The following is a 26,593-nucleotide window of genomic DNA, read 5'->3' on the forward strand; positions in this document are numbered from 1 at the left end:
GGGTGTGGCTTAGCTCAACTGTTCTATACTAAAGCTGCTTGGTGCTCTGAAACTGAAACTCCTCTCCTCTGCTTGTGTTTTGCATTTGGAAGAGATTTCTTTTCAGGTGGGGAGGGGGAGTAGAACTCCTTAGCATCAGAGCGTGTTAATAATAATAATAATATAGGAAATGCTAATGGGTCTGATGGTCATTTCGAAAAGTCCTTTGTTAGGGAGCCAAGAGGAAGATACGTGCCCAATTTCAAGTTTATAGGCTTTACGGTTCTGGAGATTTTGTGATGATCCATGTAGTGGTCTTTCGCTTTTATATATATATATAGATTTTATTATCTTTCTTTTTATTTCTTTTACATGGTTTGGATATTCGTGTCCGCCACCTTGTGTCGCCAAGTGTGAGCAGGTGGCAAGATAAATTTTCTAAAATAAATCAAATGAATAAGTAAAACCGTGTCAAGAAAGGTTGCAAAATTCACTTAGCAAACGTCTCTCTTAGTAACAGACACGTTGGGCTTGACTGTGGTCGTAAGGCGAGGACTTCCTCTATCTATCCTCTAAAAGGGAGTCCCCCCCCCCCCCAAGACTTGTCCTGGGGCTCTGCAACCGTTTCCCTGGCAACCTTCAAAATGGAAGGAAGGGTTTAAAAAGGATTTTATAAAACCCCAGAGGTGACACTGAGATACACCTCCACCTTTTGAGGCGCGTAAGCATGAAACGTTCCCCGCTCACCTGCAGGCTGAGGGCGGAGCTGTTGTCCCCGTGGTCAGCGGAAGAGAGTGGCCGGCATTCCCCGAGAAGCATCGAAGCAACAAATATCACAAGCGTGGTTGTCAGACACACCAACAGGCTCTCCAGGACTCTGCAAGCAACACAAAAGCACAAGAGAATCACGCCAATGTCCTGGAAATAGGGTTTGGTGGTTGTTGGTTTTTTTTGAACTATTACCATCTGGCAGACGGTACAGAATAATAAAAACAAGGACAAATCGGCTGAAAAACAGCTTCTATCCCAGGGCAGGAGCTCTGTCGAATTCTACTGTATATAATGCAGTTTTGGTGCAGTGTTGCGGGTTTTCAATTCAGTGTGTGGAGTGTGAAGGATGTGCGTTTGTGTTTTATTTTTATAGTTATATAATGTACACTGAAGATGGAATTTAATTTCGTTGTAGGAGGTGCAGTGACCGTAAAGTAGTAAAGGATTAAAGTAAAGCAGTAAAGTAGTAAAGCAGTGAAATAATAAAGTAAAGCAGTAAAATAATAAAGTAAAGCAGTGAAATAATAAAGTAAAGTAGTAAAATAATAAAGTAAAGTAGTAAAATAATAAAGTAAAGCAGTGAAATAATAAAGTAAAGTAGTAAAATAATAAAGTAAAGTAGTAAAATAATAAAGTAAAGCAGTGAAATAATAAAGTAAAGCAGTGAAATAATAAAGTAAAGTAGTGAAATAATAAAGTAAAGCAGTAAAATAATAAAGTAAAGCAGTAAAATAATAAAGTAAAGCAGTAAAATAATAAAGTAAAGCAGTGAAATAATAAAGTAAAGCAGTGAAATAATAAAGTAAAGCAGTGAAATAATAAAGTAAAGTAGTAATGTAAAACAGTAAAGAAAAGTAAAGTAGAAAAGTAAAGTAACATAAACTAGTCAAGTAAAGTCATCACCCCCCATTCCAGCTGAGCTGGAGAGACCCCCAAAACCCTTGATTTAAGGGGCAGCCAGTCCTCGACTTAGGATCACAAGGGAGCCCAAGATGTCTGCCATTAAGTGAGACATTGGTTAAGTGAATTTTGCCCCCATTTTATGACCTTTCATGCCACAGTTGTTCAGTGAATCACTGCATTTGTTAAATTAGTCCACCCGGTTGTTAAGTAAATCTGGCTTGCCCCTCGACTTGATTTGTCAGAAGGTCGCAATAGGGGACACGGCAACAGTCATAAATATGGAACCAGTTGCCGAGCGTCTGAATTTCGATCACACGATCAGGGGGAGGCGACAAAGGTTGCAACTGTGAAAAACGGTCCTAAGTCACTTTTTTCCCCTGCCGTTGTAACCTTGAGCAGTCATTAAATGAACTGTTGTAAGTTGAGGACTGACTGTACTGGTGATTTTTCTCCTCATTGTTGTGGTCTGCCAGCAGCTGGTGCAGACGGCAGTGGAATCGGACAGTGGGGAAGAACGGGGACCAGTCCGGGAGTCTGGGGAGGACTGGGAGGAGGGTCCTGCGTCCAATGCAGAGATGGGGCCAGGACCATCTGGGAGTGGGGTGCTGACTCTGGAGCCTCCAGAATCTGGCAGCAGCGAGGCAGAGGAACCAGGGGAGCCTGTTCCCAGTGTGCGTATGCACAGAGCTGCTAGAAGGCAAGAGCAGCTAAAACAAAAGGAGCAACTTGGGAGTAAGGCTTGGAGGTGATTGCCCCTTCCCTAAGGTATAAAGGACAGGCAAAGGTAGAGGAACCTTTGCAGGAAGCAAAGTCTTTCGTTCAGTTCGGATTCAACCTTGAAGCTCTGTGTGGACTTTGTACTTCGGTTGGTTTTTTATAATTCATTTGGCACTTTAGTTGTTGGCAGCAATTCAAAGGAGAGAAAGGTGGGTGCTTATCTCGAGGGACTGTTTGGGACTCATTACGGGCTGGGAATGAACATAATTCCCAGCGTTGAAATAAAACAGGAATTGTTTTAACTGAGCGTGTGCTTAATTATGGTCTTGGAAGCCTTGGTCAGAACCCTCATGGAGCCCAAGGCAACATGGGAATAGTGTCCCTCACACTTGCCCACAGGTCTCCCTGCATACAGAAAACGGAAGTACAGGCATCCTCGACTTACAACCACCTGTTCAATTGAACATTCATTCAAGTTACAGTGACGCTGAAAAACATGACAGGACCATTTTTCACACTTATAACCCCATGGGATCAAAATTCAGACGCTTGGCAACTGCAGCTGCAGCGTCCTGGAGTCACCCGATCCCCTTTTGCGACCTTCTGACAAGCAAAGTCCACGGGGAAGCCAGATTCCCTTAACAACCATATTACTAACATAAGGACTGTAGTGATCCGATTAATGTCTGGGGCAAGCAAGTCATAAAATGGGACAAAACTCACTTAACCGTCTTCTCTTAACAACAGAAATTTGGGCGGCTCAATTGTGGTTGTAAGCTGAGGACTGCCTATGCAGCCCCTTCCTTTTCACCCACAGCAAGTGTCACTCCAACACAACCTGGCACCCCAACAACAGCTACTGTCACAAACGTGCCTGCCTTCTCCTGCTTTACACCGATTAAAGCAGAATAACGAAGTTGGAAAGGATCCTGGAGGTCTTCTAGTCCAACCCCCTGCTTAGGCAGGAAACCCAACCCCATTTCAGACAAATGGTTGTCCAATCTCTTTCTTTAAAACTTCCAGTGTTGGAGCATTCACAGTTTCTGGAGGAAAGTTGTTCCGCTGATTAATTGTTCTCCCTGTCAGGAAATTCCTCCTTAGTTCTAGGTTGCTTCTCTCCCTGGTTAGTTTCCACCCATTTATTGCTTCTTGTCCTGCCTTCTCAGGTGCTTTGCAGAATAGCTTGACTCCCTCTTCTTTGGGGCAGCCCCTGAGATATTGGAAGGCTGCTATCATATCTCCCCTAGTCCTTCTTTTCATTAAACTAGACAAAACCCAATTCCAGCAGCTTTTACAAGCAAAACACCCTCCGAGCACAGAAAAGGCCCCGGTACCTGACCAGCTTTGGCTTGGGGTGCACGTTCCTCATGCGATATTTTGCCAGCCTCTTGTTGATGCAGTTGAAGGTGGCCCCTAAGAGGCCCCCACCGACCCCCATCAGGATGAAGAAACCCAGGTCCACGATGGTCCACAGGTGGCATTTTTGTTAGACTCTGGACACTGGAGACGGGGGGGAGAAGAGACAAGACAAAGGGAAGTGGTGCAAATTCTTTGCGTGCTTTCATGGCCACAATCCAGCTTTCTGTAACTTGGCCCTGGAGACCTGCTGTGGTGGCCTGTCAGCCACCGAATCAGAGGAGGAGGAGGAGGAGGAGGAGGAGGAGGAGGAGGAGGAGGAGGAAGCGTGGGAGTCAGGGACAGCATCAAGGCAACCTGGGAGCTCCGAGGGGGAAGAGGGAATGGAGCTGGCGCAGAGAGAGAGAGAGAGAGAGAGAGAGAGAGAGAGAGAAAGAAAGAGAGAGAGAGAGAGAGAGACAGCCTGGGCCGTCCGTCAGCCCTCAGATGGAGAGTCAACAGCTCCCAGGTCCGGAGGTGGCTGATGAGGAAGAGGAGGAACAGCTGGGTCCAGTGCCTGATGCACAGATGTGCAGAAGGCAGAGGAGAGGAGAGCAGTGGAAATCTATGGGCCGGTCCTTGGGACAGAAGAGCCAACACTGCTAGCAAAGCCCCAGCCTAGCTCTGGGGATAAAAGGCAGGGGGCGGAGGTGAATAGATGCAGCAAGCAACTATTAATCTCCCTGCTGGACATATTTATTAGCCTGCGATGAGAGATAAACCTTTTTTTGCTGGCACTCCTAATTAGAGGAATCTTTGAGTTCACTTCAGAGGGTTTGTTGTGTTTGGGGAGCTGGGTCAGAACCCCTCTATTAAGGAAGGCTCGGAGGCCATTCTTAGCCAGGGTTGCTTGTGTGAAAGGCCCCCTTCTATCTGGAAACCCCGGGGAAGGAAAGGCTAAATTATTATTAGCCTAGGACAGTGGTGGCTAACCTTTATGGGCTCCTGTGCCAAAAACTGTGCGCATACTCACGCTCACATGCCAGCACCCAGAAGGCAAAGTGCACCTCCCCGCCCCTTGTGCGTGAGTGTGCAATCCCTCCCTACCCCCTTACCTGCACGGCGCCTCCCGGCTGATTTTCGGCTTGTTTAAGGCCTTTTTCGGCCTCCCAGAGGCTTGAGAAAAACTTCTGCAGGCTTTGCAGGCCGAAAAATGGGCCCGTTTCGTCAGTTCCGGTATTTCCGGAAATACAGGAAGTGACGAAACGGGCCTAATTTTCGGTCTGCGAAAGCTTTCCTCAAGCCCGAAACTCAACTGGGGGGCGTGCGCATGCGCAGTGAGGTAAGTTTGCCTGCGGCTCGCATGCCAGCACAAGTGGCTCTGGGTTCGCCATCACGGGCCTAGGAGATTTTTTGTACATTGGTTTTAGGGGGGAAAAAAGATGGGTTTTCTAACCAAGGAAAAGAGATTCAGAGTCAAGTAAGGCGTACCTTGAACTCCCCAAAATTCAGCAGGCCTGGCAACTGGAAAGAGCCCCAGCTTCCAAACTGAATGCCGGAGCGGAAGAAATTGAGGGTGAAGGTGGCGGACATGGAGCAGAAGAGCTGGAAGGAAAAGGCACACAAACCCAGGTCATTCCCAGGATCCGTGCGGCCATTTTCAAGGTCCCAAAGCTTGCCTCGACTTACGACCATTCTTTCGGTGACTTTGAAGTTACAACACCACTGAAAAAAACACGACTTACGACCGTTTTCCCACACTTAATAACCGTTGCAGCCTCCATTCATGGCCACGTGATCAAAATCCGGATGCCTGGCAACTGACTCATGTTTATGACGGTTGCAGTGTCTCAGTGCGATCCCCTTTTGCGACCTTCTTGACAAGCAAAGTCAACGGGGGAAGCCAGATTTCACTACTGGCAGTTGTTACTGACTGAACAACTGCCACGATCCACGGAACAACCGTGGCAAGAAATGTCGTAAAAACGGGGACAAAATTCACTGAACAACAGCCTCGCTTAGCCGTGGAAATTTTGGGGCTCAATTGCGGTCGTAAGTTCGAGGACTGGCTGTCTATGCCATGTTCGGAGAGAAAAGGCCTGCCGACAGCTCTCCGGTAACACATGAACACGGGACACAGAGGTGGTCTTCAGCCGGTTCTGACCTGTTCCGGAGAACCGGTAGCGGAAATTTTGACTAGTTCGCAGAACCAGCAAATACCGCCTCTGGCTGGCCCCGCCCACATCTATTCTCCGCCTCCCGAGTCCCAGCTGATTGGCTGGGTCTCCTTTGGTTGCCCTGCACAGGAGAATGGAGCTGGAAAGCAGGTTAATGGGGTGGGGAGGGAAGGGGGATTTTGCAGGATCCTTCCCCTGCCAAGACCACCAAGCCACACCCACAGAATCCCACCACTGATAGGATGGCAGGGGTCCTGCCTCCCGATCCACCCGCCAGACCCACGGGGGGCTGAGCTGAGAGTTTGGTCTCACCACTTTCCACGTGAGGCCCTGGTTCCAAAAGGAAGAGCCCTCTTCTAGGCTGAAAAGCGTCCCTCCAATGGGTGCCCCAAAGGCTGCGGCCACTCCAGCGGCCGCACCGGCAGACACAAAATCTCTTTTGTCCCTAAGAGGGGGGGGAAAAACACGCCTGAGAGGCAGGAAGAACAAACACGGGAGCAACATCGTATTTTCCATACCCCGTCGGGAAAAGGGCAATGGGCATGTTTTAAGAAGTACATCCAGTGGCTCACAGAAGATAGAATAACAAGGTAAGGAGGAACCTTGGAGGTCTTCTAGTCCAGTGGTCCCCAACCTTTTTTGTACCAGGGAACGGTAAAATAAAAATGAAATGATCCACGGACCGGTACCGGCATCAGCACGCACGACCAAGGCAAGGCGAGCCGAGCGACCTGCCAGCCAGCCGTCCCCCGCTTCTCCCCGCCACCTTCAATTCCTCCTTTGTACCTTCTCACTTTTATGGGCTTTTCGGGCTCTTTCTTAATCTCCTCCTGAGTAACGCGAGACTCCACCGCCATCAGGATGGCTCTTCGTTTGAAGCCGCCCCCCCACTTCGACGAAACTAAGGCGCGAGGATTCCTTCAGCACCCAAATGCCGCTTTCCAACCGACGACCGACAAGCTCACCCGGAAGCACTTTCTCAAGCGCCGTCGAAACAAGATGGCGGTGCCCAAGTACCGGCGGCCCGGTAAAAAATGATCCACGGACCGGTACCGGTCCGGGGCCCGGTGGTTGGGGACCCCTGTTCTAGTCCAACCCCTTGCTCAAGCAGGAGACTGTATACTAGGGGGTAGTCAACCTTTTTATACCTATCACCCATTTTTGTATCTCTGTTAATAGTAAAGTTTTCTCTAACCGCCCACCGGTCCCACAGTAATGGTGGTTTATAAAGTAGGGGACAAAACCCCTAACGCCCACCATGAAAGCTGGAACGCCCACTCGTGGGCGGTAGGGAGCAGGTTGACTACCACGGCTGTATACCATTCTGGACAAATAATTGGCCAATCAATGAATCGAAAAAGACCTAGGGATTCACACATTGTAACAGTCCTTCTCAGGATTCCTTACGGCTGTTCCATGCTAGCTGGAAGCTAAACCATGGTGTACTTAGCAAGGTCTGTCAGACAAGCTCCAGCCAGCCAATCTACTGAGCCAAGAGGCTGATAAGTTCAAAACATCACGCAGCAGTTAAAGCAATTGGATTTTCGGAACAGCAATATATGGCCTTCAATTCAAGACGTGAGAGCCTCAGATCCACACGGTTTTAAAAAACAGATTTTGAAAAGGTGGTGGAGTTCACTTCCCTTCAAAAATGCCAAGGGAGAAAAAAAAAATGCCGGTGGTTTTATTCACCGTGGAGGAGCTGGAGACTTTTTAAAGAGCTGAGCGGATTTCACAAGTAGAAATTTTAGAAGAGGAGGAAAATAAATAGCTTCTCCATCCATGGGTGTCAGTTGTGGCCCAGTATCTGATTGGCAGCCAATAATGAAAGCGCCCATTAATCAGAGGGTTTCAACTGCTTTTCTAAAAGAGACCCAGCATTGCAACCCTATCCCATAGCAACACAGCAAATCTGAAAACACGTCTTTCTCCTACACAGAGAGCCATTACCTTCTCCAATCGAGGAGCCCACATACCTGTCACTTCGGAAATAGGGGAAATTAAACCGGATCCTCCTTAAAGAGATACTCTGGAACTGCAGAAGGAAGGAAGGAAGGAAGGAAGGAAGGGAGGGAGGGGGAGGGAGGGAGGGAGGGAGGGAGGGAGGAAGGAAGGAAGGAAGGAAGGAAGGAAGGAAGGAAGGAAGGAAGGAAGGAAGGAAGGAAGGAAGGAAGGGGAAGGGAATGGAGGAAGGGAAGGGAAGGGAAGGGAAGGGAAGGGAAGGGAAGGAAGGAAGGAAGGAAGGAAGGAAGGAAGGAAGAAAGAAAGAAAGAAAGAAAGAAAGAAAGAAAGAAAGAAAGAAAGAAAGAAAGGAAGGGAAGGGAAGGGAAAAAGAAAGAAAGAAAGAAAGAAAGAAAGAAAGAAAGAAAGAAAGAAAGAAAGAAAGAAAGAAAGGAAGAAAGAAAGAAAGAAAGAAAGAAAGAAAGAAGGAAGGGAAGGAAGGGAAGGAAGGGAAGGAAGGAAGGAAGGAAGGAAGGAAGGAAGGAAGGAAAGAAGGAAGGAAGAAGGAAGGAAGGAAGGAAGGAAGAAAGAAAGAAAGAAAGAAAGAAAGAAAGAAAGAAAAGGGAAGGGAGGAAGGGAAGGAAGGAAGGAAGGAAGGAAGGAAGGAAGGAAGGAAGGAAGGAAGGAAGGAAGGAAGGAAGGAAGGAAGGAAGGAAGGAAGGAAGGAAGGGAAGGGAATGGAGGAAGGGAAGGAAGGGAAGGAAGGGAAGGGAAGGAAGGAAGGAAAGGGAAGAAAGAAAGAAAGAAAGAAAGAAAGAAAGAAAGAAAGAAAGAAAGAAAGAAAGAAAGAAAGAAAGAAAGAAAGAAAGAAAGAAGGAAGGAAGGGAAGGGAAGGGAAGAAAGAAAGAAAGAAAGAAAGAAAGAAAGAAAGAAAGAAAGAAGGAAGGAAGGGAAGGGAAGGAAGGAAGGAAGGAAGGAAGGAAGGAAGAAAGAAAGAAAGAAAAGAAAGAAAGAAAGAAAGAAAGAAAGAAAGAAAGAAAGAAAGAAAGAAAGAAAGAAAGAAAGAAAGAAAAGGGAAGGGAGGAAGGGAAGGAAGGAAGAAAGAAAAAAAAGACAGAAAAGTAAGTGAATGTTGAAGGATAATTCCTGTTTTGCCAAGTATTATATGTATAGTGATGCTACACAGGTAATCCTCGACTTGCAACAGTTCACTTAGTGACCGTTTAAAGTGACAATGGCAGTGAAAAAAGGGACTTACGACTGTTTTTCACACTTACAACCACTGCAGCATCCCCGGGGTCACGTGATCAAAATTGAGAGGCTTGGCAACTGGCATGTACTTATGACGGGGTGCAGAGCCGCGGAGGTCATGGGATTCCCCCTTTGGCAAAGCCAATGAGGGAAGCCAGATGCGTTGAACCACCGGGTGGCTGATCTTAACAGCCGCAGGGATTCATTTAACACGCAAGAAAAGGCGTAAAACGGGGAAAAACTCACTTAACAAACACCACAGAAAGGTTTTATGAGTTGACCGTCTGACTTAGCAGCAGGAATGCTGGGTTCAATTGGGGTTGTTAAGTCCTGTAATTATCTAGTGTCCATTTTTTTTTTTTTTGGAAAGAAAAACGAAAAGATTAACTTAGTGGCGGGATTTAAATGGTTTTACCGCTGGTTCGGTGGGCATGGCTTGGTGGGCGTGTTCTGCGCGGAGGCACGCCCTTTGCGCGCACGTGCACCAAATGCATGCTTTGCGCATGCGCAGGGGCTTTCCTACTGATCTTCTCCTGCAATCCTTCACCTCTCCGTGTGTGTTAAACAGCTGGTGTGCGGCAACCTTCTGTGCCCGCGAAGCAGCTAAGCTTCAAAAGCAGGAAATAATAGCCAATATGGAGCCTAGGCGGGCAGGCAGGCCCAGCAGCTGATCGTTGGAACAAACCAGTTCACTCCCAGTGGATCTTCGGAGCTACCGAACCGGGCCGAACCAGAATGCCCCTGGATTAACTCTTCTTAATCTCACAACTATAAAAGCAGACACAAAGATCAGAACTCATCCACCTGGGGCCCAGGGACCAGTGCCTATTCCAGGTTGGCCAAATTTGGAAACACGCAGGTGGCAGAACTGGGATTTTCCTGCCAGGAATCTTTGGCCCCGGATGAGAGATAACAGATAATCAGAGTTGGAAGAGACCTTGTAGGTCATCTAGTCCAAACGCCACCCCTCCACGCGGGAGACCCAACATCATTTCTGACAAATGGCAGTCCAATCTCTTCTTGAAAGCTTCCAGGAATGAAGTTCCCACAACTTCCAAAGGCAACTTCTCTTCCGTGGGTTGATTGTTCTCACTGTCAGAAAATTCCTCCTTATTTCCAGGTTGAATCTCTCCTTGTTCAGTTTCCATTCATTCCATTTATATTGACTGTTTCCTAGTATGATTCGATTGCTTATTGTACCCTATGACTATTATTAAGTGTTGTACCTGATGGTTCTTGACTCTTGACAAAATGTATTTTTTCTTTTATGGACACTGAGAGAATTTGCACCAAGACAGATTCCTTGTGTGTCCAATCACACTAAAGAATTCTTTCTTTCTTTCTTTCTTTCTTTCTTTCTTTCTTTCTTTCTTTCTTTCTTTCTTTCTTTCTTTCTTTCTTTCTTTCTTTCTTTCTTTCTTCTTTCTTTCTTTCTTTCTTTCTTTCTTTCTTTCTTTCTTTCTTTCTTTCTTTCTTTCTTTCTTTCTTTCTTTCTTCCTTCCTTCCTTCCTTCCTTCCTTCCTTCCTTCCTTCCTTCCTTCCCTTTCTTTCTTTCTTTCTTTCCATCCATTATTCCTTGTCTGGCCTTCAGGTGCTTTAGAAAATAGCTTGACCCCTTCCTCCTCTCTGTGGGGCAGCCCCTCAAATATTGGAAGGCTGCTCTCCTGTCTCCCCTGGTCCTTCTCTTCCCTAGACTAGCCAGGCCCAGTTCCTGCAACCGTTCTTCATGTGTTTTAGTCTCCAGTCCCCTAATCATCCTGGTTGCTCTTCTCTGTACTTTTTCTAGAGCCTCAACCTCTTTTTTACAGTGGGGTGACCAAAACTAGATGCAGTAGCACTACTCTAGGTGTGGTCTTACCAAGGCTTTATAGAGTGGTATTAGTACCTCCTGAAACCCTCTGAAAAGTTTAACTAAAACTCAGCTTTTTTTACCTGCATTGGAACACACCAAGCACAGATCCGGAGAAGCATTTTCAGAAGAAGAAAAAAAAAGGCATTTCTGCCCCATTGGGATGAGCCTTGTGCTCGCGCTCACCTGAGGTAGGCCGGCCCCGACGATAGCGCCGCTGTGGATCATGGGGCCTTCCTTCCCTACGAAAAGACCTGGGAGAGAAAAGATACGGCCGGTTAACGGGAGAAAACCAGCGACTTTCCCAATGCCAGAAAGACCGAGGACCGATTTTGGGGTTACCTCCAGCCACGCTGCAAAGCACCCCCAGAGCTTTGCAGATCAGAGTCCGAAGACGCACGATCCCGGGGACCTTGACTCCGTTCAAGTAACACTTGATCTCTGGAATCCCAGATCCGGCAGCTACTGGCTGGAAAGGAAGCCACTGTCAACTAAAAAAAACACTTCTTTGGTTTTTTTAGTTGCCAGCAGAAAGGGAGTGGGGGGGAAAGCAGTGCATTCCTTAAATGCTTCAGATAATTGCTAGGCAGCCGAAGCTGTTGGCGCGCAAGATTATTACTGGAGAGTAATAACCCAGGGTGGGATACAAAACAAACACAGTCACAGAAAACAGGGGAAGCTCCTTTTATTCCTTCACTTTGCTTCCAAGCTCTGAATATCTTTGACAGAAGACAAAAAACTCCCCCACAAACAGTTACACGAAGAAGGAAAAGCAACACAAACCAGGCAAGATAAGGGCTGGAGGATGCCCACAGATAACACACACTGGGAAGGACGCCAAACTCAGAGAGGAACTATAAACTAGAGATATTTCCATGCTTTGTTTCCAGTGTTCGCCACTATGCAGGCCCATACTCTTATTCAGTTGTCACAGCTGCAGCCAATTGAAGGGGATCGAGGCCCTCTCCTCCAGAATAGACCACGTTTCTCCCTTATCCTCTCCTCCCTGCGTGCCCTAGGATGGAGAGGGGATGGGCCTGGGTCCTGCTCTGACTCCCCAGCCGGCCTCTGCCCTTCCCCAGCCTCCTCCACAACCTCCAGAGCCACACTTCCACTCCCTGTCGGCTCTTCCTCCTCTCCCTCAGAGTCAGTCTCCACCAGGGGCATGTCATGATGAATCTTGGCTATGGATGTGTCCCACTGGAGAATATACATCCAGGGGGGAGGGGGGAAGACCAGGGTCAAGGGTGAAATGAATGATGTATCAGAGTCGGCTGCAACCAGGAAACACCGACATGTCAACTCCTAATAAATCAATCCTTTTCACTCTGTGAGATGCGGCTAGAGACTTATGATTTGAATGTGGGTGCCTGTTGGAGCCCTGACAGCCACAACACGGGAGGCTGTGATGGACTCTGGAGAGGCGAGGGCTACCGGGACAAAACTAGACCCAAGTTAGTCCGCAGTGCTGGGAATGAAGGAGGCTGTTTACCTGGTTGGCAGCAAACTAGGAAACAATGGCAGTAAGGAAACAACAAGAAAGCTCCCGTTTACCTGCCTAGTTCTTCAGTACAGGTGGTCCCTGATTTACGACGTGACCGTTCGAAGTTGCAACAACACTGTGAAACAAGTGACTTAGGACTTGTTTTTTCCCCACAGTTATGACCGTTGCAGCATCCCCATGGGCCGAGTAATCCAAATTCAGACGTTTGGCAACTAGCTCATTTTTATGACGGTGCTGCTGCTGGGATCACCTTTTGCAACCTTCTGACAAGCAAAGTCGATGGGGAAAGCCAGATTCAAATCTTTTTTAAAGCAAATTCAGAAGAGAGCTGGAAGGGACCTTGGAGGTCTTCTAGTCCAGCCCCCTGCTCGAACAGGAGACCCTACACCTGGGATGGTGAATCTATGGCACGCGTGCCACAGGTGGCATGCAGAGCCACTGGTGCAGGCACGCGAGCCCTAGCCAAACTTACCTGCGCTGTGCATGCGTGTCCGGAAATACCGGAAGTGCCAAAACCGGAAGTGCTGAAATGGGCCTGTTTTTTTGCCTCCAAAGGCTGTAGAGGCTTCCCTCGAGCCCCCGGGAGGACGAAAACGGCCTCAAACGGGCCGAAAAATCAGCTGGGAGGTACGTCCATGTGCAGTGCAGGTAGGGGGGGGGTTGCGCGCATGCGCAGGGGCACACCACAACAAAATGGTTCACCATCACTGCCCTATACCACTTCAGACAAATGGTTGTCCAGTCTCTTCTTAAAAACTTCCAGTGTTTGAGCTGTCACAACTTCTGGAGGCAGGCAGTTCCACTGGTTAATTGCTCTCACTGTCAGGAAGTTTCTCCTTAACTCCAGGTCGCTTCTCTCCTTGATTACTTTCCATCCATCATTAGTAACAACCACGTTTCTAGCCTGCAAAGATTCACTTAACCAACGTGGCCAGAAAGGTCATAAAAAGGGGGCAAAACTCACATTTATTTATTTGTAAAATGTATTAGCCGCCCATCTTGCCAGATGATAATTCTGGGCAGCTTACACTATTTAAAGGTATTATATAATTTATAATGACATGAATACAATACCATAAATACAGTGAGACACTTAAGTCACTGTCTTGCTTAACGGTGGAAATGCTGGGCTCAACTGTCGTCGTAGTTCGAGGAATCTACCTTTTGGGTTTAATGGAAAAAGACTTGGGAGGAAGAAAAAAAGCTGGAACTTTGTTGCTGTACATGTTGAGGGCAGCAAGATTACTTTATGCCCAAAAATGGAAGGACCCTTTGGATGAATGGCTGCAAAAGTTGATGGAGTTGGCAGAGACGGCTAAACCGACGGCTTTGATTGAAGGAAAAAAAGCACAATAACTTTTGCTTCAACTTGGAAACTGCTCCTGGACTTTGGGATCAAAGTGGGAAAAAATTGAAATTTTTATTGTGGGTTTAGGCAAGGGCATTCTTGTACTGCCCCAGACTTGATTGGACAGGTTTGTTGTTATAAAAATGACCACTTTATATTACTATGTAAAAGTAAAAAGCTGAGGTTTGATATTATCTTACACAACTGCACCAAAGGGAAATCAACATCTTTTCTTTCGTTCCCCCCTTTTTCCCTACACTTTCTCCTTCCCTTTCCCCATCGCCTATCTTTCCTACTATTTTCTTTTATTTTACATTATAAACTAATTTTTAAAAAGTTGATGACTACTGAAATTTCAACTCTCGTAAGCGCTATCTTGTCATTCCCCCATAGGAGTCTGACTCCCAGGAGGAAGACGAACAGCTGACAGGGAGTGGGAGTGTGGCTCTGGTGGCTGTGGAGGAAACTGGGGAAGGGCACAGTCCGGCTCGGCAGAGCAGGGGAGAGGTAGAACAAGGGAGAGGGGGTTCAGAGGAAGACCAAGGCCCACCTCCTCTTCATCCTAGGGCATGCAGGGAGGAACAGAGCAGAGAGCAACATGGGTGGCATGGCTTATGAGGGAGGAAAGGGCCCTGATTCCCTTCACAAGCCACACCTAGGGAGGGAGTTTAAAGGAGAGGCAGTTTGGGAAGGGGCATTTGTCGGAAACAAACATTGAGTTTATCTTGGTTGCGGTTATCTTGGTTATTAGAGTTCCTGGCATCCTCCCAACTTGATTTACTGCTGTGTTACTTCACTCCTGGACCTCCTTATCGTGCCCTGCTGGATTTGTTGCCTTATCTTGCTTGGTTGGGTTTATAGTTTAAAGTTTTCTGTTTACAATGTTTTGCACTGGAATTTCTTCAGCCAAAGACCGTTGCAGGTTCCTGGGAGAGTTTTTCTCCAAACCGGAAGGTAACCGGGGACATTAGAGGCGAAGTTGGAGCTAATAAAGGGACCCCCCCCCCACTTATTATCTGGCTGGGTTGTCTTTGTGCCACAACCCAGGTCATCACGTACGTATTCTTCTCGTACATATGATAGTCCTTGTATTGGCGATTGTAAATCTATTCCCTGTGAACCGGAAGGGAAGCCTTACCTGGATTAAGACAAAGAGGCTGGCCAGGAAGATGAAGGTGAGGTTGAAGCCCAGTAGCTCTAGCAGCGAGATGGCTAGGCAACCTTTCTCGCTGCAGTCCTCCACCGCTAACAGAGACGGAGTCAAGGAAAGGAAGGAGAAGCACCAAGCGACGTTCCTGAAAATGTACCCGGCCCGAGAGGAAGGAAACTGCTTCGCCCCAAACAATGGGCCCTGCCCAAGGCCAGCAGGATTCCTCCAATGGGGCGATTGGCGTCCCCCCCACCCCCCCGTCAACTTTCAAGACCCCCATCCAAACTAGAAAAGATACAGTTCTGCACCACGTGGAATTTGATTCTGGTGAAGAGGTGGACGAAAAAGTCTACAAAAAGGCCCACCTGCACAGGGAAGGAATAAGGCAATTAAAAAAAAAAAAATCAATCAATGGTATGGGTAATCCTAGACTTACAACAGTTCATTTAGTGACGATTCAAAGTTATAAAGCAGTACTCCAGGGCTACTTCTGCTGCCTGCCTGCAATTTGGCAGTTGAAAACTCACCAGGCTCAAGGCTGACTCAGACTATTGCTATTCCAATGGCTGATGGCCTCGGAAGCCAAGTGCTATTATTGCTAATAATAAGAGCCATGGTGATTCAGTGGTTAGAATACAGTATTTCAGGCTGACTCTGCCCACTGCCAGCAGTTCGATCCTGACTGACTGGCTCAAGGTGGACTAGGCCTACCATCCTTCCGAGGTGGGTCAAATGAGGACCCAGATTGTTGGGGGCAAGAGGCTGACTCTGTAAACCACTTAGAGAGGGCTGTAAAGCACTGTGAAGCGGTATATAAGTCTATCGCCCTTCCTTCCTTCCTTCCTTCCTTCCTTCCTTCCCTCCCTCCCTCCCTCCCTCCCTCCCTCCCTGGGTGTATCGTAAGTTCATTCTTATGACAGTTGCTGAATCCCGGGATCACCTGATCCACTTTTGCGACCTTTTGACGAGCAAAGTCAAGGGGAGAAGCCAGATTCACTTAACAACGGGGTTACTAACTTATCAGCTGTAGGGATTCACTGAACAACTCTGGCAAGGAAGGTTGTAAAGATAGGGCAAAGCTCACTTAACAACAGAAACTTGGTGCTCAATTCTGCTCGTAAGTCTCGAGGATTAACTGTAAGGGGCTCTATAATTGATCCACTCCACGCTCAATTTTTACACACTATGAGACATCAAAATATTAAAATTGCAGCTGGGTTGCTAAAATGCTAGATTTATGGTGCTGGCGCAGTGGTTAGAAATACAATACTACAGGCTGCTTCTGCGGACTGCAGGCTGCCTGTAATTTGGCAGTTCGATTCTCACCAGGCTCAAGGTCGACTCAGCCTTCTGCCCTTCCGAGGTGGGTAAAATGAGGACCCAGATTGTTGGGGGAGTAAAAGGCTGACTCTGTAAACCGCTTAGATAGGACTGTAAAAGCACTGTGAAGCAGTAGAGGTAAAGGTTTCCCTCGCACATCTATGCTAGTCATTTCTGGCTCTAGGGGGCACTGCTCCTCTCTGTTACAAAGCCGAAGAAGAGCCAGAGCTGTCCGAAGACGTCTCCGTGGTCCTGTGGCCGGCAGGACTAAACGCCGAAGGTGCACGGAGGAACGCTGTTCCCTTCCCACCAAAGGGGTCCCTATTTTTCTACTTGCATTTTTACATGCTTTCGAACTGCTAGGTTAGCAGAAGCTGGGACAAATAACAGGAGCTCACTCCATTATGCGGCATTTGAACCACCAAACTATGAAGCGGTATATAAGCGCAATTGCTATTTTCCTTCCTTCCTTCTCTCACTGCCTGTGGTTAGAATGTGGTACTGCAGGCAAACTCTGGCCATTGCCACCAGTTCAATTCTAACTGGCTCAAGGTTGACTCAGCCTCCCGTCCTTCCGAGGTGGGTAAAAGGAGGACCCAGATTGTTTGGGTCAAGAGGCTGATTCTAAACAGCTTAGAAGGGGCTGTAAAAGCAACTGTGACGCGGTGTATAAGTCTAAGTACTATTGCTATCTTCCTTCCTTCCTTCCTTTTCCTTCCTTCCCTCCCTCCCTCCATCCTAGTAGTTAAAATGAAGTATTTATTTATTTATTTATTTTATTTATATTGCCGCCTATTCGCCCATGGCAAGTCGAGGCGGCTTACACAATGTAAAACCCTATTTAAAACAAAAAATAAAAACAATAAAAACTAACAAAAAAAAATCAAATAAACTAGTAAAGTACAATAGGACAAAATTTGGGAAAAACAAAAACAACAGAAAATCAAAAACCAACTCCCCTCCCCCTCCCTGGCGACAGGTCACACTAGCTACCTGATGGGCTCCATCCCACCCTGGGTTCCCCAGGCCGGCGGGCAAAACGAGGTCTTCTTCTTCTTCAGTGCCTTTCGGAAGAGTATTAATGAGGAGGCCATTCTAATCTCTGGGGGGGATGACGTTCCAGAGGGAGGGAGCCACCACGGAGAAGGCCCTTCTTCTGGGTCCCACCAGGTGTATCTCCCTCAGAGGTGGGACTCACAACGTCCCCTGCCTCCTCGCTCCAATGGGTCGGGTGGATGTGATTGACAAGAGATGTTTCCTCAGATCACCTGGTCCCAAGCCACGAAGGGCTTTAAAGGTGACAACCAGCACCTTGAATTGCACCCGGAAGCAAATCGGCAACCAATGCGGCTCCTGCAGGAGAGACGATACATGTGCATGCCGGGTTCTGCATAAAACCATGCAGGCCGCTGCATTTTGCACCAACTGGAGCTTCCAGATGCTTTTCAAGGGGCAGCCCCAGGTAGAGCGCCTTGCAATAATCAAGACGGGAACCTCTGATCCAGGAAAAGGGCGTAACGGGTGCACAACTCACAGTTGCGCAAAGGCCCTCCTGGCCACGACCGCCACCTGCTCTTCGAACAGGAGTCGTGAGTCCAGGAAAACCCCTAAGTTACACGCAGGGTCTGTTTGGGGTAGTGCCACCCCATCCAAGACTAAAGGTGGTAATTCTCCTTGAACCAACGAACCCCAAACCCAAAGCCGTTCGGTCTTGCAAGGGTTTAGTTTGAACCCTTGCTCCCCATCCAACCCCCTAATTGCCTCCAGGCACTGCGAGAGGGAGGACACAGCAACACTTGAACTCACCACGGGCCGAGACACACAGCTGAGTATCATCAGCATATTGGTGATGCCTCAGTCCACGGTGACGGACGGTCTCACCCAGCGGCTTCGTATAAATGTTGAACAGGAGCGGAGAGAGTACCAAGGCCTGAAGTATTGCAGGCTAATTCTGCCCACTGCCAGCAGTTCGATCCTAACCGACTGGCTCCAGGTTGACTCAGCCTTCCATCCTTCCGAGGTGGGTAAAATGAGGACCCCAAATTGTTGGGGGAAAGAGGCTGACTCTGTAAACCCCTTAAGAGCGGGCTGCAAAGCGGCATGGAAGTCTAAGGGCTATTGCTATTGTTACAACAGCATTGAAAAAAGTGGCTTATGACCATTTTCACAGTTACGACCGTTGCAGCATCTCCATGGTCACGTCATGTATATTCGAATGAACAACTGGCTCACGTTTATGACGGTCACAGTGTCCCGGAATCATGTGATCCCCTTTGGTGACCTGCTTACAAGCAATGTCAATGGGGATAAACCAAGATTCACTTCATGACCATGTGACTCATTTAAGAACGGCAGTGATTTGCCGAACAAATGTGGTGAGAAAAGTCGTAAAATGGGGCAAAACTCACTTTATGTTCTGGCCCAAACCTGGTTCCCAGAGAGCAAACACAAGACAGAGATACCAAGCACCACCTTTTAATGTTTCATTTACGAATCCTGTTTCTTCACAGATCAAAGGCTGCTTCCAACTAATTCGCTCCGATAAGGAAGAGCCTTGACAAGTTTTTGCACGGCTGCCAAGGAACACCAGATAAAGTTCCTAAACAATAAATCAAAGTTTCCAAACACCAACTCAGATATGCTGAATATCCACCAGGCTCGAGTATAAAACTTCTTTGCCTTCTGCAAAGAACTCCAGTTTCTCAGCTGGCTTTTATCCCTTAAGGGAGGGGCCATTACCTTGCAGCCTTACTCCCGAGTCGCCCGTGCTGCTGCAGCCGCTCTTTCCTTCAAGCAGCCCTGCGCGCACACGCTCTGGGCACAGGCTCCTCGGGGGCCACTTCCTCACTGCTGCCAGCCGCCACCATCTCCACTCCCTGATGGTCCTGGCCCCATCCCTGCATCCCACGCAGGCCCCTCGTCTGAGTCCTCGCTCTCCGAGACCTCAGCCATCTACACCTGCTGCCAGTGAACCACAACACTTTTTGGGGGCTCAACTGTGGTTGTAAGTCGAGGAATACCTGTACCTTGTCTACCGTCTTACGGTTTGCTTGTTATCAACTGCAGATTATACACTGAACAGTAAGGAAAAGGTAAGAAGGGCGGGCCTCTCTCGGAGCAGAACGCCTTGAGGCTTACCATCCCCGTGCAAACTCCAATGGCAAAAACCATCATCCACTTCACCGCTTCATAGCGCTGGCCTTTCTGAAAGGGAGAAAGACAAAGGCAAGTATCAGGTTACCAGATCTCATAGTTGCTTTGGGAAGATGTGATACCTTACATAACTTGCTTAAACAAATGCTTCCTTTAAAAAAAAAAAAAACAGACGTCCCAAACGTGCTTTTTTTTTCAGGAGGTAACTGGAGTTTGTTTTTTCTTTTGAAGATGTTTTGCTTCTCATCCCAGAAGCTTCTTCAGTTCTGACTGGATGATGGCGGGGAATGGAAGGATTTATATTCCTTGCAGGCAGCTGGTCATTGGCATCCTTTTAGAGCAGAGGGTCTTCAAACTTGACAGTTTTAAGACTTGTGGATTTCAACTCCCAGAATTCCTCCTCCGGTCATGTTCGCTCAGGAATTCTGGGAGTTGAAGTCCACAAGTCTTAAACTTGCCCAGTTTGAGGGCCCTTGGTTTAAACAGGGGTGTCCAACCTTTCACCTTCCCTGGGCCACATTAGAAGATGAAAATTTGGTTTGGGTCGCACATAATTAAATTAAATTAAATTAAATAATTAAATTAAATATAAAATAAAATAAAATAATAAAATAAAATAATAAAATAAAATAATAATAAAATAAAATAATAAAATAAAATAAAATAAAATAAAATAAAATAATAAAATAAAATAAAATAAATAAAATAAAATAAAATAATTATTTATTATTAATTATTTATTAAAATTATTTATTTTTATTTTATAATTTTCCGCCAAATTTTGCGGGGAGGGGGGAAGAAGCTCGCCCGCCTCACGCCTACCTCTCCTCCTGCAAATGCAGCAGCGGCGGCAGCGGTGGCGGCAGCGGGGGCAGAAGCAGCAGCGGCAGCAGAAGCAGCAGCGGTGGCGGGGCAACAGCAGGAGGTGGCGGGCGGGACTTTGGGCTGCGGCTGCCCGCCTTTTCTGTTGCTCGCCTTGCCCGCCTCGCGCCTGCCTCTCCTCCTCCCCTCGCTGGATCTTTCATGAAGGTTGGGGTGGGTGTTGGGTCGCCACGAGGCGACCTTGGCCGCATGCGCCTGTGGGCCGCGGGTTGGACAAGCCTGGTTTAGAGGGTCCTTGAGGCCACTTGGAGGTTTGTCTTGTGTCCTCGGGGTCACCTGAGTGGTGCAAATGGTTCCTGTAGCCCGCCCTTTTTCTGGCAATCCGTTCATACTCCCACACCACTGGAAGGGTGTTCATCCCAAATGGCCTAACTACCAAGTCCTCCAGGTCATGGTTGGCCCAAAGGCGCTTTTTCCCAAGGAGGCAACTGGATTTTTCTTGTTTTTTTCTTTGAAGACGCTTCTGGGTGACTGAGAATCTCTACAGGCTCTTAGCCATACAATTTGGGATGAACAACCTTTGAATGGTGTGGGAACAGGAAGGGATTTCCAGGGGGAAAATTTGCAGGCTACAGAAAACATTAGCACCACTCAGGTGACCCTGAGGACAGGGACAAACCTCCAAGTGGCCTCAACGGCTCTCTGGAAAGGATGCAAACGACCAGCTGTCCGCAAGGAATATGAATCCTTCCATTATTCCCCACCATCCAGTCAGAGCTGAAGAAGCTTCTTGGATGAGAAGCGAAACGTCTTCAAAGGAAAACCAGAAAGTCCAGTTGCCTCCTGAACAAAAGCACCTTTGGGACAACCACGACCTACGTGACTGAGAATCTCTGGACCCTGAACACCAGAATTGTGTTTCACTTTCAGCACCAAATCGTGCTCAAGAGCATTTTGATAACCAGGTTGTGCCCATCGACGGGGTGAGTGCTTTTCCTTCAATCAACATTCCCCGGGCAAAGGTAGGCCGGGGCACCTGGGGCGTGGATGATAAAGCGACACGTTGGTCAAATCCACGCCACAACACACAGCTCAACTTTGGAAGGGTTTGCAATCAGACCTGCCAACTCGGCCGCGTCTCCAAAGATTAGATTCGTTTACAAAGGGGAAAAACTATCAACCAATGTTGATAGATTCCCAGACCCGTAAACCTTAGCAATTTACTAAAAGAAACCCACACATTGTTCTCTATGAGTGGTCCTCGACTTACAACAGATAATTTAGTGACCGATCAAAGTTACAACAGCTCAGAGGGGGGAAGTGACTTAACACCCTTTTTCATACTTACAACCATTGCAACATCTCCACAGTCACGTGAGCAAAATTCAGGCGCTTGGCAACTGACTTGTACTTATGACAGTTGCAACATTTCCACAATCATTCAGGCGCTTGGCAACTGACTCGCACTTATGACAGTTGCAACATTTCCACAATCATTCAGGCGCTTGGCAACTGATTCGTACTTATGACAGTTGCAACATTTCCACAATCATTCAGGCGCTCGGCAACTGACTCGTACTTATGACAGTTGCAACATTTCCACAATCATTCAGGCGTTTGGCAACTGACTCGTACTTATGACAGTTGCAACATTTCCACAATCATTCAGGCGTTTGGTGACTAGACTTATGACAGTTGCAACATTTCCACAATCATTCAGGCGTTTGGCAACTGACTCGTACTTATGACAGCTGCAACATTTCCACAATCATTCATTGTTGCAACATGACAGTTGCAACATTTCACAATCATTCAGGCGCTTGGCAACTGACTCGCACTCGTACTTATGACGACAGTTGCAACATTTCCACAATCATTCAGGCGCTCGGCAACTGACTCGTACTTATGACAGTTGCAACATTTCCACAATCATTCAGGCTGACCTCGCTTGTGACATGACATTGCAACACAATCATTCAGGCGTACCGGCAACTGACTCGTACTTATGACAGTTGCAACATTTCCAGGCGACACAATCATTCAAGGCGCTTCGGCAACTGACTGACAGTTGCAACATTTCATTCAGGCGCGCAAATCATTCAGGCGTTTGGCAACTGACTGACTCAAATTCAATCAGTTGCAACAGTTGCAACATTTCCACAATCATTCAGGCGCTCGGCAACTGACTCGTACTTATGACAGCTACAACATTTCCACAATCATTCAGGCGTTTGGCAACTGACTCATACTTATGACAGCTACAACATTTCCACAATCATTCAGGCGTTTGGCAACTGACTCATACTTATGACAGCTGCAGCATCTCCCAATCATTCAGGCGCGGCAACGCGACTTGGACAGTGCAACTTTCAATCATTCAGGCGTGGCAACGATGGCACGCAAATATTCAGACGCTGGGCAACGGACTCATACTTATGACAGTTGTAACATTTTTACAATCATTCAGGCACTTGGCAACTGACTCGTACTTATGACAGTTGCAGCATCTCCACAATCATATGATTAAAATTCAGGCGCTTGGCAACTGACTCGTACTTATGACAGTTGCAGCATCCCGGGATCACACGATCCGCCTTTTGCAACCTTCTGACGAGCGAAGTCAATGAGGAGGCCAGATTCACTTAACAACCACATTATTAACTTAAGAACTGCAGTATTCACCTAACAATGGAGTCAAGAAAAGTCGCAACATTCATTTAACAAATGTCTCACTTAGCAACAAAACTCAATCGTGGTCGTAAGTTGAAGACTACCCGTAATTACTCTTGCTCTTTACCTACCCCCTGGATGGGGAATATGGAGGGAAGCATGGATGTGACACGTAGAGTGCCTCTCACAGTGACGTTAACACGCTTTGAAGGCAATTCAAATATTCCCCTATCCCCAGCAACGCAAGTGGCCTTCCACAATGTGATTTCTTAAACTTATGACCCACTGCGATCAAGACTCCCGTTACGTCTTACCTTGTTATCGAGACTTTCTAGGACTTCCAAGTACGGTTCGTTGAGGCACCGATCATAATCCAAACTCTGGAGGGGAGAAACGAAATGCCAATCTTTTCAGAAAGGCTGCCCAATCAGGGAGACGAGCAGGCTATAGCCAACTTTAAAGCAAAAAAGCCATTTAATGTGGTGGCTGGATCCACACATCACACTACAGGGTAGTCCCCGACTTACAACAGTTCATCTAGTGACCTTCGAAGCTACAGCAGCACTGAACAAGGGGACTTACAGCCGTTTTCCACACTTACGACCATGGCAGCATTCCCACCCACGTTCAAGGGATCCAACATTCAGAGGCTTGGCAACTGACTCACATTCATGAGAGCTGCAATAATCTGGGGTCACGTGATCCCCTTTTGCAACTTTCCGACAAGCAAAGTCAATGGGAAAAAAAAACAGATTCACTTAACAACTGGGGCAAGAAAGGTTGTAAAATGGAACAAAACTCAATTAACAAAGGTTTTGCTTAACGACAAAAATCTGGGTCTCAATTGAAGTCGTAAGTCGAGGACTATATGACAAACTCCATAATAATAATCTTAATCTTAATCTTACTCTTACTCTTAATCTTAATCTTAATCTAAATCTATCTATCTATATAAAAGCAAAATACCACTCCACGCATCATCACAAAATCCCCAGAACCGTAAAGCCTACAAACTTGAAATTTGGCACCTATGTTCCTCTTGGCTTCTAGGTGCTAAAAGAAAGGATTTTTCAAAATGACCATCAGAGCCATTAATATTTCGTATATTATTATTATTCCCACGCTCTGTTGCTAAGGATTTCTACTCCCCCTCCCCACCTGAAAAGAAATCTCTTCCAAATGCAAAACACAAGTAGAGGAGTTTCAGTTTCACAGCACCAAGCAGCTTTAGCACAGAACAGTTGAGCTAAGCCACTCCCAGGCTCCTTGCTGTCTCCTTCCTGCTCACACAGTAAATACTATTTCAGTTTCCAAACAGCCCTCAACTCTCTCACACACTGACAGGACGCTAGCCAGATGAATACTGGTGGATGCTGGTAGGCAGAATTTTTCCCCTTATTTTCCTCCCCAAAAACTAAGCCCGACCACATCGTTTCATAGTGAAGCACGGGTACCGAGCTGGTCCTATGATAAACTAACCGATCAACCCCAATTTTGAGTGCTGCAAGAAGTTGGCTGCTATGTGTACCTAAAGCCCCCCTCTCTGGTGTAACTGAAAATGCCATCCTAAAAGCACTTTATGGTGACTCAACCTTCTTGTCCAAGCCATTTTCTTTCCAGCCGCACAAAAGAAATTTGCCATTCTTTCAGGCTATGTTGTCCTGCCTACAATCCTGAGATTTCTTTATGGTTTTTGGTTTTTGGCCTTCCTCTCCAAGCCTGTTTCAATTTAGTTTCTGCACATTTCATTACCAAACTAGGTAAAACATCAGCCAACAACAATCCTGATTACAGTCAACAAAACGTTCAAGAAACTGAAACAAACTTGGAGAGCCAACCAAAAGCCGAAATCTAAAACCCGAGGTACAAGTATTTTCTATTATTTCAAAATTTCTTTGTGGTCTCCATTCCAAGGATACTCAACTCTGGCCTTGCTTAGTTTCCCAACATCGATTAAAGTGGCAGAGTTTGCCCTCCCCACTCAAAAAAAAAAAAAAGGCTCTGAGGAAACCTACTCAGGAATGAAATGGCTTTGGGCTACTCCTCTATATTTGTAGTCTTTTAAGAGAGAAGCAGAAACTCCCAACAACATCCTTTTTTTCTGCAATGCTTCATGTTCTTCCTAACAAATTAAGCTATTTTTTTATTTTTTATTTTTGGAGGCATTTCACCTCATAGTCTTTACGGGGCAGAATTTCATCGTCTTCATCCTCGGTCTCTCCAAGGATAGTCTGCAAAATAAATAAACAAACAAACAGGTCAATATGATAAAAGGCAAACCGGCTATATTCATAACCGACCAACATCCAAGAAAAAAAATAAATCAATTAAAAAATTAAAATTAAAAAGCCAAGATTTTTGCATGAAGTGCCTACCCAGGCGCCTTACTGAAGTCGTTGCCACGCCAAAGAGGCAAGACTTCTGTTTTCATTTTTAAGTTTTTGTTCTTTCAATTTAAAGTTTTTTTTTTATTTCTGTGGTTTTCTTGTGTCACAAATAATTTTTGTTTTCTCTTTTTTAAATTATGATTATTTCTCCTCCCCTTCCAAACCTTCTCAGAAAACTTGGCAGCGCATTTTGAATTTTGAACCTCTTGGTTCAGCAATGGAACTCTGTACGTGCTCAGAGGTGCCCTCTCCACTTTGCTGTGGAGGTAAGAGCAAAAAAAAAAAATTGCTACCACACCCAGCCTAATTTGCATATGCAAATATGATGAGGCCCCCTCCCCCCAAAAATGTACTGAAAAGGGGGGGGGTCCAACAAGGGAAGCCCCTCCCAGCCCACCCCTCACCAGCTCTTCCGGGGTGCGGCTCTCTCTTTCCCCACAGCAGCAGCAACAGCACCCGCAACATCCCCCCCGGCACCCCGCCGCCATCGTCGCCCCTCAAGGAGCCCACTCTGGTGCCCCCAAAAAGCAGCCCGCCTTCGCGCATGCGCTTCGCAGAAAGACCCCCCGCAGGCGGCGCAGAAAAGCGGAAAAAGGAGGGCGTTCCTTTAAGCTTTCCGCTCATTGGAAACGGCAGCTTCGGGGCGGAAGTTGTTCGTTCGGCCATCTTTAACGTGGGCGGTGAAATAGGAAGTGGAGCTGTAGAGCTAGGAAGAGGAGGGAGGGGAGTGAAGAGATGCAATCTTTTGTGTCAAGGAGACTTCCTCAAGAATTACCATTAAATATTTTTTTAAAAAAATATGTTATTAGTAGCAGCATTTCTTACAGAATCCACAGGCGTTGGGAGTCCAATAAATTTAAATAAATAATAGCAACAGCAATATAATTTGTGACATATAATATACATGGGTATATGCGTAATTCTGTATTTACAAATTCCTTGTGTATCCAATCACACTTGGACAATAAAGAATTCTACTGTACTCTATTCTATTCTGTTTATCTGTATTTATTTATTCAGTTATATTATGTACTGTATATTGGAGGTGGTGATCCTTTGAAAACTCTATGCAATGAAATTTCACTTTAATATATGCCGATTAGCGTACATTCAAAGTGGCAATAAAGTTATTATTTCTATTCTATTCTAAAAGTTACTATTGTATTATATCCATATTGATATTTTTTTCTCAAAGAACTGGGCTTGGATTTATATATTATCCCAAAGCAATATTGCTTTTGCTGTGGGAAAATTCACAGCTATTTTCAAGATGCATGCAATGTAAAAAAAGAAACCTAACAAAGTGGACAAAAAGT

General features: G+C 46.5%; 1 protein-coding gene across 1 annotated transcript in view; it reads right to left on the minus strand.

Annotated features, from left to right (window-relative positions):
- Window positions 1-25,815, minus strand: part of CLCN6 (Cl-/H+ antiporter 6) — a 45,039-nt gene extending 19,224 nt beyond the window's left edge. Inside the window, 14 exon segments of the mRNA XM_087944796.1 lie at window positions 727-856; window positions 3,705-3,855; window positions 3,858-3,870; window positions 5,197-5,310; window positions 6,195-6,327; window positions 7,859-7,917; window positions 11,110-11,177; window positions 11,266-11,392; window positions 14,914-15,020; window positions 15,224-15,290; window positions 19,384-19,449; window positions 23,205-23,270; window positions 25,062-25,121; window positions 25,682-25,815. Coding sequence (XP_087800922.1) covers window positions 727-856; window positions 3,705-3,855; window positions 3,858-3,870; window positions 5,197-5,310; window positions 6,195-6,327; window positions 7,859-7,917; window positions 11,110-11,177; window positions 11,266-11,392; window positions 14,914-15,020; window positions 15,224-15,290; window positions 19,384-19,449; window positions 23,205-23,270; window positions 25,062-25,121; window positions 25,682-25,765 — 1,245 coding nt within the window. The 5' untranslated portion in view covers window positions 25,766-25,815.
- Window positions 25,816-26,593: the final 778 nt, after the last annotated feature.

This window comes from Notechis scutatus, chromosome 16 (genome assembly GCF_049901735.1).
Source record: "Notechis scutatus isolate UNSWTSFEM ecotype Mainland chromosome 16, rNotScu1.2, whole genome shotgun sequence".
In the NCBI taxonomy this organism is placed as follows: Eukaryota; Metazoa; Chordata; class Lepidosauria; order Squamata; family Elapidae; genus Notechis; species Notechis scutatus.